The sequence below is a fragment of the Artibeus jamaicensis genome, unplaced genomic scaffold (assembly GCF_021234435.1).
Source record: "Artibeus jamaicensis isolate MK-2021 breed Jamaican fruit bat unplaced genomic scaffold, CSHL_Jam_final contig_518, whole genome shotgun sequence".
NCBI classification, from domain to species: Eukaryota; Metazoa; Chordata; class Mammalia; order Chiroptera; family Phyllostomidae; genus Artibeus; species Artibeus jamaicensis.
In genome coordinates this window covers 2,863,622-2,879,891 of record NW_026521870.1, presented here as the reverse complement: position 1 = coordinate 2,879,891, position 16,270 = coordinate 2,863,622, and the positions used below count along the sequence as shown (strand labels likewise).

Sequence of the window (16,270 nt, the reverse complement as noted above, 5' to 3'; positions counted from 1 at the left end):
GGGGAGAGCAACAACACAGTCATCGGCCAGGGTCGCCTGGTTGGGGCTCTCTGTCTCAAAAGAAGGAAGGAAAGGGAACAGGTTTTTAGATTGTACGCTCCTTGAGGGAGGTTACAAGCAGACTGTGTACTAGCTGTCTGGCCCCAGCTGGCGACCCTGGTCAGCACTCAACCATTCACACTGAACAAAAATCACCCTGCTAGAAAAACCTGTACCCTCGTGTATCTGGCTCTCCTCACATTTATAAATAAGTAATACAAAACAAAAGAAAGTGTCATTGTTTTCAAGAGTTATATACTATATTCCATTGATTCTAACACACATTTTCATGTTTTACTATTTTAAAGATTAAAGAGCATCTTGGAGTCAATGGGGTGTCATTGCTTAATTGGCAGAGTTGGCTTTTTTCTTTCTTGTGTGTAAAATAAAGGTGTGTCATCAATGGTATCTTGGATCTGATGAAATGCGTTATGTATCAGATATTAGCAAGATCTCAGCACCACTTAATAAATTAAATCAGAAAAGAAAGTTAAGATTTGAAAACTGCATCAGCGTTTAAACTAAAGATTAGTCGATGAGTGGAGAGTTAGTCATAATTTCTTCACCAGCCAAATACAGCCCATATTAATTAATATATATATATATTTCCTGTTTTCCCCTTTCTGTAAAATAGAAAAGGGTAAAAATTAAATTCCTGGCATTTATTGTATCTTTCTGAAATTGTGTATCATTGTCTCTGGAGTATGAGCTCTGTAGACACAGTGTTTTCTGTCTACGATTCTCAAAAACTTTTGTATGTATTGGAATCTCTTCAGGAGCTTCTTAACAATTCATGATCTTCACCTCCTGCCTGAATGTTCCAATTCACAAAGTCCAGAGTGAGGCTCAAAGAGCTGTATGTTTAACCCTGAGTTGGATCCAATATACTGCAAAGTTTGAGAACCCCTGGTCCGTGTGTTTGGAATTAGCCTGGCACTGCAAAGCACTTGGTCTCAGTAGTATGCACGGACCGCATTTGATAAATGTGATTGTGATTTCAAAAGGCAAATTAACTGACAAAAGAAGGAATTCTGGCATGACATTGTTTCCTGTGGGGCTGGGACTCAAAACTAAAGCATATATTGGAAATGCCCTTGATAATCAGTCTCTGTTGGGGATCTTTTTAGCTGTGCCCCATAAAATCGGACGCATCATTGATGGGAGTCCTGCAGATCGCTGTGCAAAACTGAAAGTAGGAGACCGGATCTTAGCAGTCAACGGCCAGTCGATCATCAACATGCCTCATGCAGACATCGTGAAGCTCATCAAGGACGCGGGCCTCAGTGTCACCCTTCGCATCATTCCGCAGGAGGGTGAGTGCCCGGGCCAGGCCCCGGAGTCCACCAAGCTGCCGCCAGTGTGATGTCAGAGGGTCTGAGGGTGGTAGTTATTTCCACCCTGGCAAAATCCACTTTCTGTTGTAACTCATATCCTGTTTACTCAGTACCGGTTTTATTCAGAGATCAAGTTATATGACATTATAGATAAATACTGTGGAGCCCAAGACACCGGGTTATTCAGTCAGCCCCTGTGGTCCTAGGAGTACTGTTTTCATGGTTACATTGAGCCAGAACCTATTCGACAGAGGTGACAGAGTTATAAATAGAAGAAGAAAAAAATAACATGTATTCATGTAAACAGTTAAGCTCTAGAGGATTCTTCAAAGTCAGGTTGATTTTGAAAAGCTTGAGGAAGTTTTGTGGTATAAAGAGAGCTCATTTAGAAAATGTGCCACCTGCTACGAATTTTAAATTCTCACTTAGCCTCTTGAATTTCTCTGTACAAGGACACCCCCCTGAGGCTTGAAGAGCAGTGAATACCACAGTGCCTTATGGGGCCACAAAGTTCACCATAAACTCACTATTTCTAGACACAATAGGTTCATTACTAGTTTGCAGCTGCTGACTCATTACTGATAATCAAGAATTCAGTTGCTGGAGCTTGCCAGTCATGGATCAGAGTCCCACACGGAGAGGAACTCACAGTGATGGGCTTACTCTCTTTTATTCAGTCCCATGATTCTTTCTTGAGACTCTGACAAGAAGGCATCAAACAGCCTCCTGGATTTAAACATAAAACTCCTCGGAGTTTTATGTTTAAACTGAAAACATCTCAGTTGTTCTCAACGGAGGTGATTTTTGTCCCCCAGGGGACTTTTAGCAATATCAGGAGACATTTTTTATTGTCATGATTGGGATGGATAGAGGGCAGGAATGCTATAAACATCACATAGTGCCCAGCACAGTCCTCACGGCAAAGAATCATCTGGTGCAAAATGTCCACAGTGCAGACGCCATTATGTGTAAAATATTCAGTGGGAATTAACTCTAAGCAAGATTTCTCACTAAAAACCTGACTTCTCCATTTCCCCAGTCTGAAATATGGCTGTCCTGCTCTTATTCTAATATAGAAAAATAATTTCAGTTGTAAATTTGATGTTATTTCAAGAAATTTCAAGAAGCAGTTTTAACAAACAACAGCTTAATTTCCCTTCCTTTGTCCAATGGTTGGTTGTTTTTGTTCTGTTTTTCTTTCTGGAGAGCCATGGAATACAGGGGTTTATTAAGCAATAAGACTAACGGGGAACTGGAAGGAAGACTGTGGAAAGCATTTACTTTTATTATGGTTAGTTCCTTACCCAGACTTTGGAATACTGGTGAGACTGCTCATTACAACCAAAAAGCAGTGACTAGATGTTTTCTTTCTTACTAGAAAAATAGAATATGTTTTAGAACATAATCCTTTCAATTTTTTCATTGCTTTCACGGGTGTTTTATTGTAATATTTTCTTCTGACAAAATGACAGGAGACTGTTCATAACCTTGTCTTTTAATTAATAGCAAGTCTTTTAATTAAGGAAAGCATACTGATTCTGGGAATGGTATTGGAACTTGATCAGTTTAAGCTGCTATCATAAAGTCTAACAGAGACTGGAATAACCAAAGCCTTGAGTCATCTGAGGAGGCAAAGAGTATCCATCTATGGCCACCTCTTGCCCTTTATCAAGGTAGACCTGACCACCTTTGCTGCTTTGGTTCCCATTTCAGAGATGAACAGCCCAGCCTCAGCGCCCAGTTCAGAGAAGCAGAGCCCCATGGCCCAGCAGAGTCCTCTGGCCCAGCCGAGCCCAGCCACCCCCAACAGCCCTGTCACCCAGCCGGCTCCTCCTCAGCCACTCCAGCTGCAAGGACATGAAAATAGGTAAAGTTTCCTCTGGTTTTTCTGATTCTGAAGCCAGGGAGGTGGAGAGAGGAAGAGTTGAGAATGAGACAGGACACAGGCAGGAGAGAGATTTCACTGAAGTAGAAACTGCCATGTGGTCCTTTCTACAATTTTGAGATTGTGTGTATATTATAATGTGGTTTTCTTAGCAAATGCGAGTGTCTGTCATCACAATACATGAACTTCTCCCAAGGAAATGATGAGCGATTGCAGATGAGTAAGGGTTAACTAGATGAAAACATCGGAGAGATTCCAGACAGAGTAAACAGCATGTACAAAGACCCTTTGGCAGGAGAGAACTCTTGAGCTTGAAGGAGGAAAATAAGGCCAATATAGGGGGACAAGGGGAGGAAGGGCAGTGTGAGATAAAGCCAGTGAGCGTGGTAGGGGCCTGCCCGACAGGGTCTTGTAGGCATGCTGAAGATTTTGATTTTAAGTGTAGTGAGAAGTCATTAGGGGGCTTTAAGATAAGGACTGACATCACTGGATTTGCTTTTCGAGCTCTCTCCATCTGTTCCCACTCTGAACAGACTGAAGCCTTGTCAGAGTGAACACATGTTAAGCCCCCAGAGGTGGCCACCAATGTCCATAACCATGGTGGCCTAGAGAATTAACAGTGGTGTGAAGAAGCGGAAATGTTGAAGGACTTGTAAGCATAATAAATGTTAGCATTTTTGCCACATTTTACCTTATATCTTCCTACCCATGATCTAATTAGTTTCTGCCATTTCACGATATTAATTAATATGAGTAAGACACTTTGAAGTTCCAGAGGGGAAAAGGATGCCATATAAAACTCACATTATCTTTTCTTAAAAAATTTAATTTTCCCTGGCTGGTGTAGTTCAGTGGATTGAGTGCCAGCCTGCAAACCAAAGGGTCGCAGGTTTGATTCCCTGTCAGGGCACATGCCTGGGTTGCAGGCCAGGTCCCCAGTTAGGAGAGTGCGAGAGGCAACTGATCCATGTATCTCTCGTATACTGCTATTTCTCTCTCCCTTTCCCTCTCTCTGAAAGTAAATAAATAAAATCTTTTTAAAAAATTAAATTTATCAGAGTGACATTGGTTAATACAATTACATAGGTTTCAGGTATATTGTCTTATGTGTTCACCACCCCAACTCAAGTCTCTTTCCATCACCATTCATATACTTATTATCCTCTTCTGCCTCCCCCAAACCCCTGTCCATCTGGTAACCACCATACTGTTGTCTGTATCTATGAGTTTTCCTGTGTGTTTGCTTAACCCCTTTACTTCTTTCATTCAGCCCCATGCCATACATTATCTTCTCATTGTGACTTGTGTGTAACAGTGAGCCTGGGTTAGGTCGAGCCATTAAAGAAAGAGTTGAAGACGTATTTCCATTGTTTTCTCCTTTCAAAGGAGGGAAACTGAACAGCCCATGGGAACATCTCTAAAAACAAAACCCTCACAGGTCTTTTCCATGATTCTAAAGTTTTCTGAGCATGTGCTTCCCATATCTTGGCTCCTGTGTTGGTGAAGATGAAGTGAGACCCAGTTTTCAAGTCCCAGAACTTTCTAGGCTCATCACGCACGCTGTTGCAAAGCAAATATTTTCCCCTGGCCACAGGTGTTATTTCCGAAAAGCTCTGTTCTATTCTGATTTCCCCCATTTGCTTTCATAGAAAAGTAAATGTCTGCGGTCCTCAGCTGCTTATGGTGATAACATATTCCACAGAAGTAAAAAGACTAAGCCCCATAAGGCAGAGACACACAGGGAAGAATCTGACAGTCCAGAAGAGGAGTAAGTCCTGGGCGCCGCAGCAAAAAGCCCAGATGTGTTTGCTTTCATTGGGTGCTGTGTGGACAGATTGCGTTGGCTCTTCCCCAGAATTCATCTCAGACTCCAGAGGAAGGATCTGAGCCACATTTAGATTCTTCTCGGCTTACCCTCTCCAGAGTCAGACTGCCCTAGAAAGGGGCTCTGGCTTCCGGCCTCGGGAGGGTGATCTCATCCAGGTGTGTTATGGGAAGAGTAACAGCTGGACGAGGCCACTATTCCGGCCCCATCTGCTGCAAGCTCACCATGGGAGCTCAGGCCCTATCACAGAAGGAACAGTTTGGGGGTATATTTTTGCCTGACCACAGAATAAAATGTTTTCTAACTCTAGGATTAACAGATTGACCTGATCCCAGTTTTTATAAATCACCAACAAATTTTCCCAGATTTCTTAGCTGGTTTTGCTTCAATAATATTTAAAAGCCTGCAAAATGGCCACACCAGTTCTAGGGCCCTACTGGGGAACTCCGGTTTCCTGCCTTAACTCTGTGTGTTACTGAGTGGCTAATTTGCATATGAATGAGGAAGTTTCAATAATCTTACAGATACCACAACCATTTTCCTAGCTGCATTTAAAGATGATTGTAGTATGGGCAAACCACTGCCTTTTTCTAGGCTAGAGATATCTCGAAGACTGTTTGTATGCCAAGCACACAACACAAATTTTCTAGTAGTTCATTTGTACAGGAAGTGCCCACCTGCACAACAGATTGAGCCAGTTCCCATGTTAAAGTGACAGTCTGCTTGCAGTTTTTCATTTCATGAGTTAGAGGGAATGAGTGTGTTGTCCTGTCTTATCTACTCTGGGATTGGTTTCCTACTGACACGTTATCTACCTCTACCCATTTTTTTGTCTCTTCACATCCTTTTTGTTTTTGCCCAGGAACACAAAATAATTTTGAAATGAACATAAGCAAAACCCTATTTAAGGAGAAGCATTTGTCGAAAACAACAAAAGGGCCATTGTGAAATACATTCCAAGAGTTGAGTTTCCCCAGCAAGGGCAGTTGACATTTGGCATTTTAAATTGCAGGGTCAGTGGAAGAGCATTGGAAATTGACTTCTTTCACAGACTTTGAACCTGGGATGCTTAAAGCAGGGAAAAAAAATTCTTCAAAGGCCCACATGGAGCCATATCTCACCATAAGATCCGCTATCACATAGGCAGTGATTCTTGGTTCTAAAACTCATTCATACCATAAAATTCTGCTAGACTTTACCACTAGCAATCAGGTTTTATCATCTCTTGTCTCTTTAGTAATGGAATTAATAGCTATATGGAGCTATGTAACAGGGTGCAGCCAAGAGGGGGGCCCAAATACGAATTTGGAATGGGGTCCAGAACTCAAGGTGTTCAGGAAATATTAGAAAAATATATAAGATGTCCTCACCCCTTCCCCCCACAGGTGTGAGCTAGGGAAGGGACAAATGAAGCAGGGTCATTGAGACCTGTTTGTACAGCAGCAGCTTTGCAGCTAACCTCTGGCATGGTCATTTAACATATCTATAACCTTTAACTGGTTGCACAGGTATGTTAAATAGCTGTGGCCATGCTTTGAGCCAAGGGGATGGAAGTGACTTCCACCCAAGACATAACTGGGAGGCAAATCTGCCTGGTAACAGTGCCTGTATGAGAGCTTAGAGATGATTGGCTCCACACCATGGGGCCACACCTGCACAGACCCACTATGGCAGCCCAGTAAAGCTGGAAGGATCTGGGAGTGCCGGCAAGTGTAGCTGGTTGTGGGAGGAGTCGGAAATGGGGCTGCAGAAGAAGATTGGCATGGGGATTTAAACCCAGACATGGCAGCCATTGGGAGGAGAACCACATGGCTTTGGCCAGAGTGGGGACTCCTGCAACCCTGTGAGGGATAACCACCATGTAGCTTTAGAAGAGAACCACCACTCAGCTTTGGCAGAGTGGCAACCACCCCCTCCTCATTGCTTTGCTGGGGAGAACCATGTGGTTTTGCCAGAGTGCAGACCCCCACAGTTTTGCAGAGGAGAGCCACACAGCTCGATCCTGGCTAATGACACAGCTGATGGTGTCAGGAGCCTGAATCTACTTCTTTTCCTGAGATACAGTACCCCAAATTAGGGCAGAGGAAGAAGGAAGAGCTGTGTGCATCTGTAGGTATCCTAAAGGACTTTGATATTTTAATGAAGATATTAGGTCACTACTTTAAGTCTGTATAGATTTAAATTAACATTTCCCTTCCTTTTCACAAATCTCTGGCACTGAGAGACATCTTTCCTTTGGCAGCGGACAAGCGAACCTAGTGGGGGGTCCTTTTGGTATTGTATATCATACCCCCCTTAGTTTCTGTAACAGTTATACTAGCGACATTTTTTCATAAGCAAAGAAACTTTGAAGATGCTATTTTTTTTAATAATCCTAAATTTTTTTAAATAAAGTTTTTTTTACAAATTCAAAGCAATATAACGTTTGCTCTAGCCGGTGTATCATTCACTTAAAAGTTAGCAACACTAATAAAGAATTTAGTATAGCATTTTCCTTAATTAGAGAATTCTTCAATATGCAGTGCAACATAAAATCCTGACACTGGGCCCTGTTGCAAAAGAAGTGTGAGTGCGGGAATGTGGGCTTGGGTGACAACTCTAGCCAGTTTTATCTGTTACTATTTCTAAGAATTTGTGTAATCTTTGCGGAGACTCTTACACTTCACCCTCTTTGGCTACACCTTGTGACACATCTGGTTGGAAATGGAGCATATAATGTATATTCCATGCCAATGCTACATAGATAATGAAAATGAAGTGTCTGGGCTCTAACTTAAAACAATGTGACAATCAAGCCGCCAAGCAAACTGTTTCTAGAAAGGCACTGACCCCACCAACAAACGTCGCCCAGGTCTTTTCTTTCAGTCATTCATGTGTGTGCAAAAATAAGCATCTTCTTCAAAGTGTGTTATAAATAGTTCTGTTCTTAGCATGCGCACTGTCAGAAGGTGAGTGGACAACTTGCTGAGGTACAAAGCAAAGCCTAAATTACACACCTCACAGTCACTTCTGCAGGTTAAGTAACAAATGGGACCTGTTCAATGTGTTGATTAAAATAACTATATTACTTCCGAAGAAACCCCAAACACTAATTTGAAAGAACATATGCGCCCCTGTGTTCATTGCAGCAGTATTTACAATCACCAAGATTTAGAAGCAGCCAAGTGCCCATCAGTAGATGAATGGATAATAAAGCTGTGGTACATTTACACAATAGAATACTTCTTGGCCATAAGGAGAAGGGAATCTTACTTTTTACAACAGCAGGGATGGACCTGGAGAACATTATGCTAAATGAAATAGACCAGTCAGAGGAAGACAAGTACCCTATGATCTCACTCATATATGGAATCTAATGAGCAAAATAAACTAACAAACAAAATGGAAACAGAGGCATGGGTGCATGGGACAGACTGACAGCTGTCAGAAGGAGAGGGGTTGCAGGTCGGAGTGAAAGGTGATGGGATTAAGCCAGAAAAGGAAAAAACCTCGTTGACACAGAAAACAGTATGGTGATCAGCAGAGGGAAAGGGTGTAGGGGAAGGTAGACGAGGGTAAAGGGGGGAACAAATGGTGGTGAAAGGAGACTTGACTTGGGGAGTTGAACACACAATACAGTGTACAGATGATGTATTATACAACTGTACACCTGAAACCTATATAATTTTATTAACCAGTGTCACCCCAATAAATTCAATTTTAAAAAAAGGAAAAATAATGTGAATAAATAACTACATTACTAACCCCTTTCCAAAAACCTCAAATAACTGTAGCTATTGTTGTATACTTTCAGTATGCTTTCACCAAATGAGATTACACTAATTGCAATTGTTCATGTGAATAATTTTTTAAAAAATATTCAGTATAGTCAGCATCAGTGAGACCATAAGCCAGTTAAACAAACAAACAAACAAACAAACAGAAACCCACCTAGTTTTAAAGGGCAAAATTCATCTGGTTTTGAGCCTGTTTTCCTAACATGTTTGAGTTTTTCTTTAGTGCTAAATATGAAAGGGGACCAAAAAACACAGAAATTATCTTCTGAAGGGCAGGCCCCTTGAAGTACAGGCTTCCCCAACTAAGTGAGTGTTCTAGGAACCCATCTGTATCAGTGTACCAGCTGGTGTTATTGTGAGAGGCTGCATTTGGCTTCAGTGATTTTTTTAAGACTTTCAATGCATTTGCCCATTTCATGATGGTTGATTTATGAGCACACCTGCCCCCTGCCCACACCACGCTGAGTGTTCAAGCAGCTTTTGACCAAAAATGGCATGACCCCCATGCCCCACCCTCCCTAATCACCCAATCTTACTTGGTGCGACTATTTTTTGTGATTCCCCCAATTTAAAAAAAAAAAAGTTTTCAAAGGGAAACATTTTGCTGATGTGGAAAAGGTGAAACAAAAAATGGCAAAAGCAATAAAAGGCATCAAAATTGATAAGTTCAAAAACTGTCTTAAGCAGTGAAAAAAATGTCTCAATGGATATTCTTTATACTGCATCAAATGGAGAGTGCTTTGAAGGTGACTGAATTTTAAACATGTAAGAATAAATACATAATTGTTTATAAATAAATTCCAGGTTTTTTAGGTCTGCCTTCCAACTTCTCAATTCCTCAAACCCTTCACATTAATTTTAGATATAATTGTCATTATACAAAATTTATTTTTCAATCTCCCTATATCCCTAAGTAGCTTATTATTGACTGTTGCTGTGGCAATGGGTGATAAACTACAGAGCCAGGTATTCCCTAAACTATGGTGATAATTTTTCAGTTCACCTTGTTCATGGACCCATAGTGGTAGGCACAGGTTACTTTAGTCCCCTTTTGGAACTGAGAATCTCCTCGGTTTAAAGCAGTTCGGATTCACAAAGCACCACTAAACAACTAGTCTGGTTTCTGTATTAATTTCGGTAGTAACTAATATCTAGAAACAAGAAAGAGACAAATGTTGAGCATAAACATTTTTACCTTTTCGTCCCTTTTATGACCATGATAGTTCCTATTACATATCTGAGAGCTGCAGTCTAATATTCAAACTCCACATGATGTGTTTGTATTCTTAGCCTTGACCCAGTGACTTTCTACTTGATGTGTAGTTTATGATTGTATGTTACTATCACTCCTCTGTAAAATATTCCAAAAGACCAAACCCAACTGGTTAAAATAACCTTTAATTATGTATTTGTAGAGTATCTGAAGATCGTGTCAATTGTGTTTTCATGAAGTAGTGGTTTGCCAAGGGGTGCGTGTGTGAGTGTGTGTGTGGGTTTGCGTGAGGGGGCCCTGTGGAGAGAGGGGAGACAGAGACAGAGCCAGCTGCGTTACTGGGGTTAAGACAGACTGACATTTTGGGATGTAGAGGTAAGTCTTTAACTCCCTAGATTTGCTGCGGTTGAACAGTTTTTTAATAGCCAAAGTCAAAAAGGGTTATCCATAAGTCCTTTCCATAAAGTTCTAGTTGAACCGTCATTTCCACCTTGATATCTTAAGGAGCCAAATGAAAAGTATATCATATGGTATTTGTTAAAGATGGAAAAGCAGTACTTATGATTTATTTAACCTTCTCATAATCCTGAATATGCAAGAACCACCGAGAGGAGTGGCCTATACATCCCCAGAGGACATTCGATCATTCTACCTCCTTAAAATATTGAGATACCAAAGTGAACCCCATTTCCATTTATTTAGTTACAGGTCAGAAGTAAAAGCAAGACAAGATGTGAAACCAGACATCCGACAGCCGCCGTTCACGGACTACAGGCAGCCCCCACTGGACTACAGGCAGCCCCCAGGAGGGGACTACCCGCAACCCCCACCCTTGGACTACAGACAGCCCCCCCTGCTGGACTACAGGCAGCACTCCCCCGACACCAGGCAGTACCCTCTGTCCGACTACAGGCAACCCCAGGTACCGCAGCCAAGGAGATCATCGCGGGCCCAGAACCACGAAGCACAAAAAGTGAAATAGAATGGGAGGCAGAGAAAATAACACCCTTCTGAGATAAACAGCCCAAGTTCTATTCCTAGTTAGGATATCATCTGGGTAACACACACATCCTCAACACGCTCTGAATAAATAAATCTATTTCAGAATAAAGCAGGACAATCAATCAATCAGTGGGTGAGTGGTAATAGGATGAACTAATTCTTGTTAATATTAGTTAGCCAACTCCCAGTATACTGCCTTGTCAAAGGCAAAATGTTGGGGGGGGAATGTTTTCTTCTGGAATCTTAGAGGGGGCTACCAATGCAGAAATTTTTACAGAGGTCAACAATGAAGGTATTTTAGATCCTTAAGTATTTGCATTGCCCCCCACCTCCCATTTGATGCTAAAAAGCCAAGACCCTAGAGTGAAGATAAGGCCAGGCCTGGCTTCATCAGCCAGCCTGTAACAAGCACCGAGTCCCTGCCGAGACGACAGGAGTTCTTACAATGGTTTGTTCAGGTGGGTCTTATGGAGACTTCCATAAACCCTCTGAGCTTCAGTTTCCTAAAGGGAGGGTCTTCCTTCCAGGCTATGGCGAGGACTCAACATTTGTGGAAAGCTCTTAGACCAGAGCTTGGTATCTAATAAATACTCAGTACCTGGCAACTAGAGACCAAGATACAAATTAAATACAATTTCAACTATCGCCAATTAATTGTGTTTCATTTAGGATTAAAAATCACCATTATCTCCCCAAATTTCAAAAGCAGTGAAGGTCAGGGAATCTTGGACATGCTGCAGTTTATGTGAAAGGCAAATTGATGGTGAACCCTACAATTTGAAATTCAGTTATTTGGTGCACAGGGAGTCACTACATTCTTTTTTCTAATCAGCAAACCTCTAATTTACACACGTACACACGCACGTGTGCACATATACAGGACTGGTACATTTATTTAGACTGCTCCACAGCAATGAAGAACTCAAAAGAAAGAGAATTATCACCCAGGCCTGTATTTAATAATGACATGTTAAACCAAGTACACTGATAAACACCGAAGTAAACAAGCTACACTGCAGTTCTCCCAATGACCAAGTAAATTGTGTTCTGACCTGCTCAGACCTTTGCAGCTTTGTATTGCCTTTTGCTAGACTGAAGTCAGATTACGCCTCACAATGGCATGTCGTGTAGAACACATCATGTGGGAGAGAAGAAAAACAAAGGGACCAACCGACTACAGAAGAGTCTTTGATATTAAGCAATTGTTTATTTCATTTCTCCCTAACCCCAAAGGATTTTGATTATTTCACTGTGGACATGGAAAAAGGAGCCAAAGGATTTGGATTCAGCATTCGTGGAGGAAGGGAATACAAAATGGATTTGTACGTGTTGCGACTGGCAGAAGACGGACCAGCCATAAGGAATGGAAGGATGAGGGTAAGAAACAGTCATTCTGAAAGAATTGTCCCCTTCTGAGGGAAACCCGTAGTGGCGTTAGCGGGGTGCTGACAGGCACTGTCAGGCACACAGCTGCACAAAGGTTCTACCTCCTTTCATTTCATGACCCAGTTTTCTAAGGGTTTGGCCTAAAGTTATTTAAGAATTAGGTCACTCATTTTCCTGCTTATAGTCTTCTAATTGACGAATCTCAGTCTCATGTTTTACATATAGTTTTCCTAAAGAGTAAACTAAAGAAAATGAAAAAAGTAATCTAAGAAACATACCTCCCTCTTATTTTCCATGGCTTAATGATTCAGTTTCCACTTGAAATCGAATCTTTTGAAATTTGTTTTTGGCCTTATGCCTTCCCCTCGCATTTGTTAATCAAATGGTTCTGTGTTTCTTTGGAAATATTTGGCGCGTGACTGTCCTTTGTTACACCCCAAAGATTTGGGCTTTGCTGCTGGGCAGAGAGCAGCAGTGGGAGAAAAGTAGACAAAGCTTCCTGGATACATGTCGTCTATACAAATGGTAGCAGTGAGAAATTTTCCAATTATAGTGTAAGTTGAGAATAGCTTGTTAAATGTAACAGTTACTTTGAGGCATTTGATTGACAAGTAACTGAACTGATCAGCATCTACAGGTACAAAACAGAACTTGATAACAATACAGAAGTTAGTTAGTCTCTCTACCTTTCTCTCTATAAAATGAGGATTAGAAAAAAGCTAATTATGATTATAAGTAAAATCTAGAATTCACTCTTGTCCTCCCTTCTTACTCATTGAGTTAATACAGAAAAGCTGTGATTGTTGGTCTCTTGTGCTGAGCCTCTCAACCAATTGCTCCTGCATAATTGAACAAATCTGCTATTCCTTCCACCAAGCCCATCACTTCTGTGATTCTCACTCTCACAGAACAAAAGTAGAAAGTATGTAAATCGTATCTATTTTTCTCTCTCCCTTCATAATGCTTTGACAGCTGGGAAGTATCTAAGGCTGACTTGAGGGATATCAGCCCCCATCCAACACCAGCACCCTCTACTCGTGGTTTTAGAATAGGCCTCCAGGTGGTTACTTGGTTCCCAGCTTCACTATAACCAGAAGGGTGCTTTCTTAACGTGCTGCACAGCCAACTCACAGGAGGGTAAATGAAGTCAACCTTTGCGGTGCAGGTGAAAGGAATGCAGTAGGAAGGCCAGGAGTGAAGCAGGGCCTGTGTGAGAGAGGACGGCCCCACCCCCAGCCCCAGGGGGTTCAGATGTGGCTTGTGTGGATGCCAAACAGTGGCCACATGTGTTTTAATTTTATTTATTTTTTAGAGAGAGGGGACAGGAGGGAGGAAGAGAGGGAGAGAAACATTGCTACAACTGAGCCACACAGGGGCCAGGGCAGTGGCCACAGGCTTAAACGAGTGGGCAAAGTCGCTGGCTGCCCAGTGTGCACAGCACTGCCAAGGCACAGAGCCTGCGTACAGAAGTGTGTATAAAGGCGTCTACATAAAAACGTGCATATACTCCTGTAGAATACAAGCCAGAGCAATGGTTCTCAGTGCGCTGCCTGGGATTGGTGTCGCCTGGGGGTGTGATACAACTCCAAATTCTTAGGCCCCACCGTAGACCTACGGAATCAGAAACTGCAAGTGGGGCCACTGGGCTGCGTGAACCTGGTACCAGCTAAAGTCTGAGAACTGCTGAGCTGGAGGGCAGCTGTCACTACACAGTAAGACACAGGTTGGGTGTATGTGGCTCAGGATTTGTTAATCCCCCCAGGTCTTGTCTGAGGATGTTTCCATCCTGTTCCATTGGTTTACCCAAGATCCTCAAATCCATATAAACACAGATTCAGAATTTGTAGGCATATACTCAATTTTATGAAAAATGCTTTTTTTTCCTGACAGATGATAAAAATGGGTCCTCTACCTGGATTCTAGAAAATAGTATTTTCACTTTTCATCAAAGATAAAAATAAGCAATATTTCATCATTTTCTCATGCCATTTTTATAAAACAACCTGTTCTTGCAGCATACAAGCTATCTAAAAGGAATTATTATGCCCAATTTTAGATAATATAGGTTAGTTTAAAATACGCATGTATTTCTAACATTTAATTACCAACAAAAAAAGAGCATAGAAGTCACAGAAATACTGTGGATCAGCTTTTACAAGTTGACTTTGTCTCCAAGCATTAAAATAAAGCTGACAACTTAGCAGAGATGGATGGAAGAATTCTTGTTCTGCTGTTTATGGATTACATTTGCTATTCAAATGTTTGCAGTTTTTCTCGCTCATGAAATGGTTACAGCACCAGTGGGGAACTTGTTTGGGGTGACACACTCTGTGTCAGGAAAACAGGCTACTGCATTATGTAAGTTTAAAGGCTTTCATACTGTCTGCTGTGAGAGTTACATAAATATTTTTGCATCAGTATAAAGATCAATAATTGTTCTTGATAATAGCACATAACTAATTCAGGTCTTGTTTTCATGTTTATTATAAAATGTAATCATTTAAATTTAAACCTAACCATTTCTACTTTCATTACTACCTGTCAATAATTGGCAATAACTTAATTCACAGATGTGTTTCAATTACTTAACCACGGGCCAGTATCAATCAATATTTGTGTGACTCAATAGTTTGATTTTTTTAAACTACTGCATAAACTGGATAATATATTGGTAGGCTACAGATTTGGAAAATTAATGCCACAATGAATTAGGGGCCCATTCTTCATCTGTATAAAGTTCCCACTTGATACCTCTAGTGCTCAGATCAATATAGACCTTAAATATATGCCCACATGATGCTTATAAGGCATCTGTTCACTCCATGGGTAGTATGACTTGGTTTATGAAGTTCCAAGGCTCCTGAGAAAAGCAGGTGAACTAGATGTTCAAAATAAGTTCAAGAAGAGATGCTAGCACCAGGTTCTTCCCAGCCTCTAAAACACTCAGGCACAGTTCTCCTTGTCAGCAAGATTTCTTCACCTTCAGACTTAATGCATTATTTCTTCTATGCCCAAACTAAACACACACATACTTTGTAATCAAATAAATTTGGAAAATACTGCGTATGTGTATTTTTTCCCATTTTCATGATCAGAAACAGAAGGAAAAAGCCAGGTAATAATCTGGTAATAGCAGCATATCTTAGATAAACCCAGTACAGCAAAACTGCTCAAGTCAGAATACTACACAAGAACTGGATGATTCCAAAAAAATACTTTTCCGTAACAATCAATGTGTCACTGTGCCCTTGCTTTGAGATGTAAATAATACCACTTTGGAAAACTTAGTTAATGCACCAGATGTTAGTCTCTGAACCTAACTTAAGACTTTTTCTGGGTCTTTTATGTTTGTGTTGGTTGTAGAGCAGCGGCGATGTGTGCCTGCTTAGTACTATAAGATTTTGCTGAAACCAGTACATTGGTGGTGGGGTGGGGGGATGGGCAGAGGAGGTTACTAGATACTAAAAACATCCTTCTTACACTGGGAATTCTAAGAAACAGTGGCACAGCTACGTATTTTTAAAGCATGTCTTTAGGCATCCAGCTGATACCCCAGGCACCCAAGAGAAATGTCAATAATATTCCCACCTCAGGGCTTCATTCATGAATCTCGTAATTGACAACCAGATATAGTCTAAGAGTTAGTTCCAGGTGAATGACCTGACTAGTCTTCATGGGCATCTGCAGCAGTGAAAAGTATCTTAACAGAGATCTTTGGCAAATTAGACAAAGATTTTTTTTCCTCTTCAGAAAACATTGTATGTTTAGTTAATTTTTTGTCAAATAAATATTTTCTTTCTACTTGATGGA

The 16,270-nt window shown here is 41.2% G+C and overlaps 1 protein-coding gene across 3 annotated transcripts in view; it reads left to right on the top strand.

Annotated features, from left to right (window-relative positions):
- Positions 1-16,270, top strand: part of MAGI2 (membrane associated guanylate kinase, WW and PDZ domain containing 2) — a 1,409,833-nt gene that overhangs the window by 1,294,869 nt on the left and 98,694 nt on the right. For all 3 annotated transcript variants that reach the window (XM_053668925.1, XM_053668924.1, XM_053668923.1), the window contains 4 exons: positions 1,167-1,352; positions 3,087-3,240; positions 10,775-10,994; positions 12,308-12,451. In XM_053668925.1, coding sequence (XP_053524900.1) covers positions 1,167-1,352; positions 3,087-3,240; positions 10,775-10,994; positions 12,308-12,451 — 704 coding nt within the window. The remainder of the gene's footprint in view (positions 1-1,166; positions 1,353-3,086; positions 3,241-10,774; positions 10,995-12,307; positions 12,452-16,270) is intronic.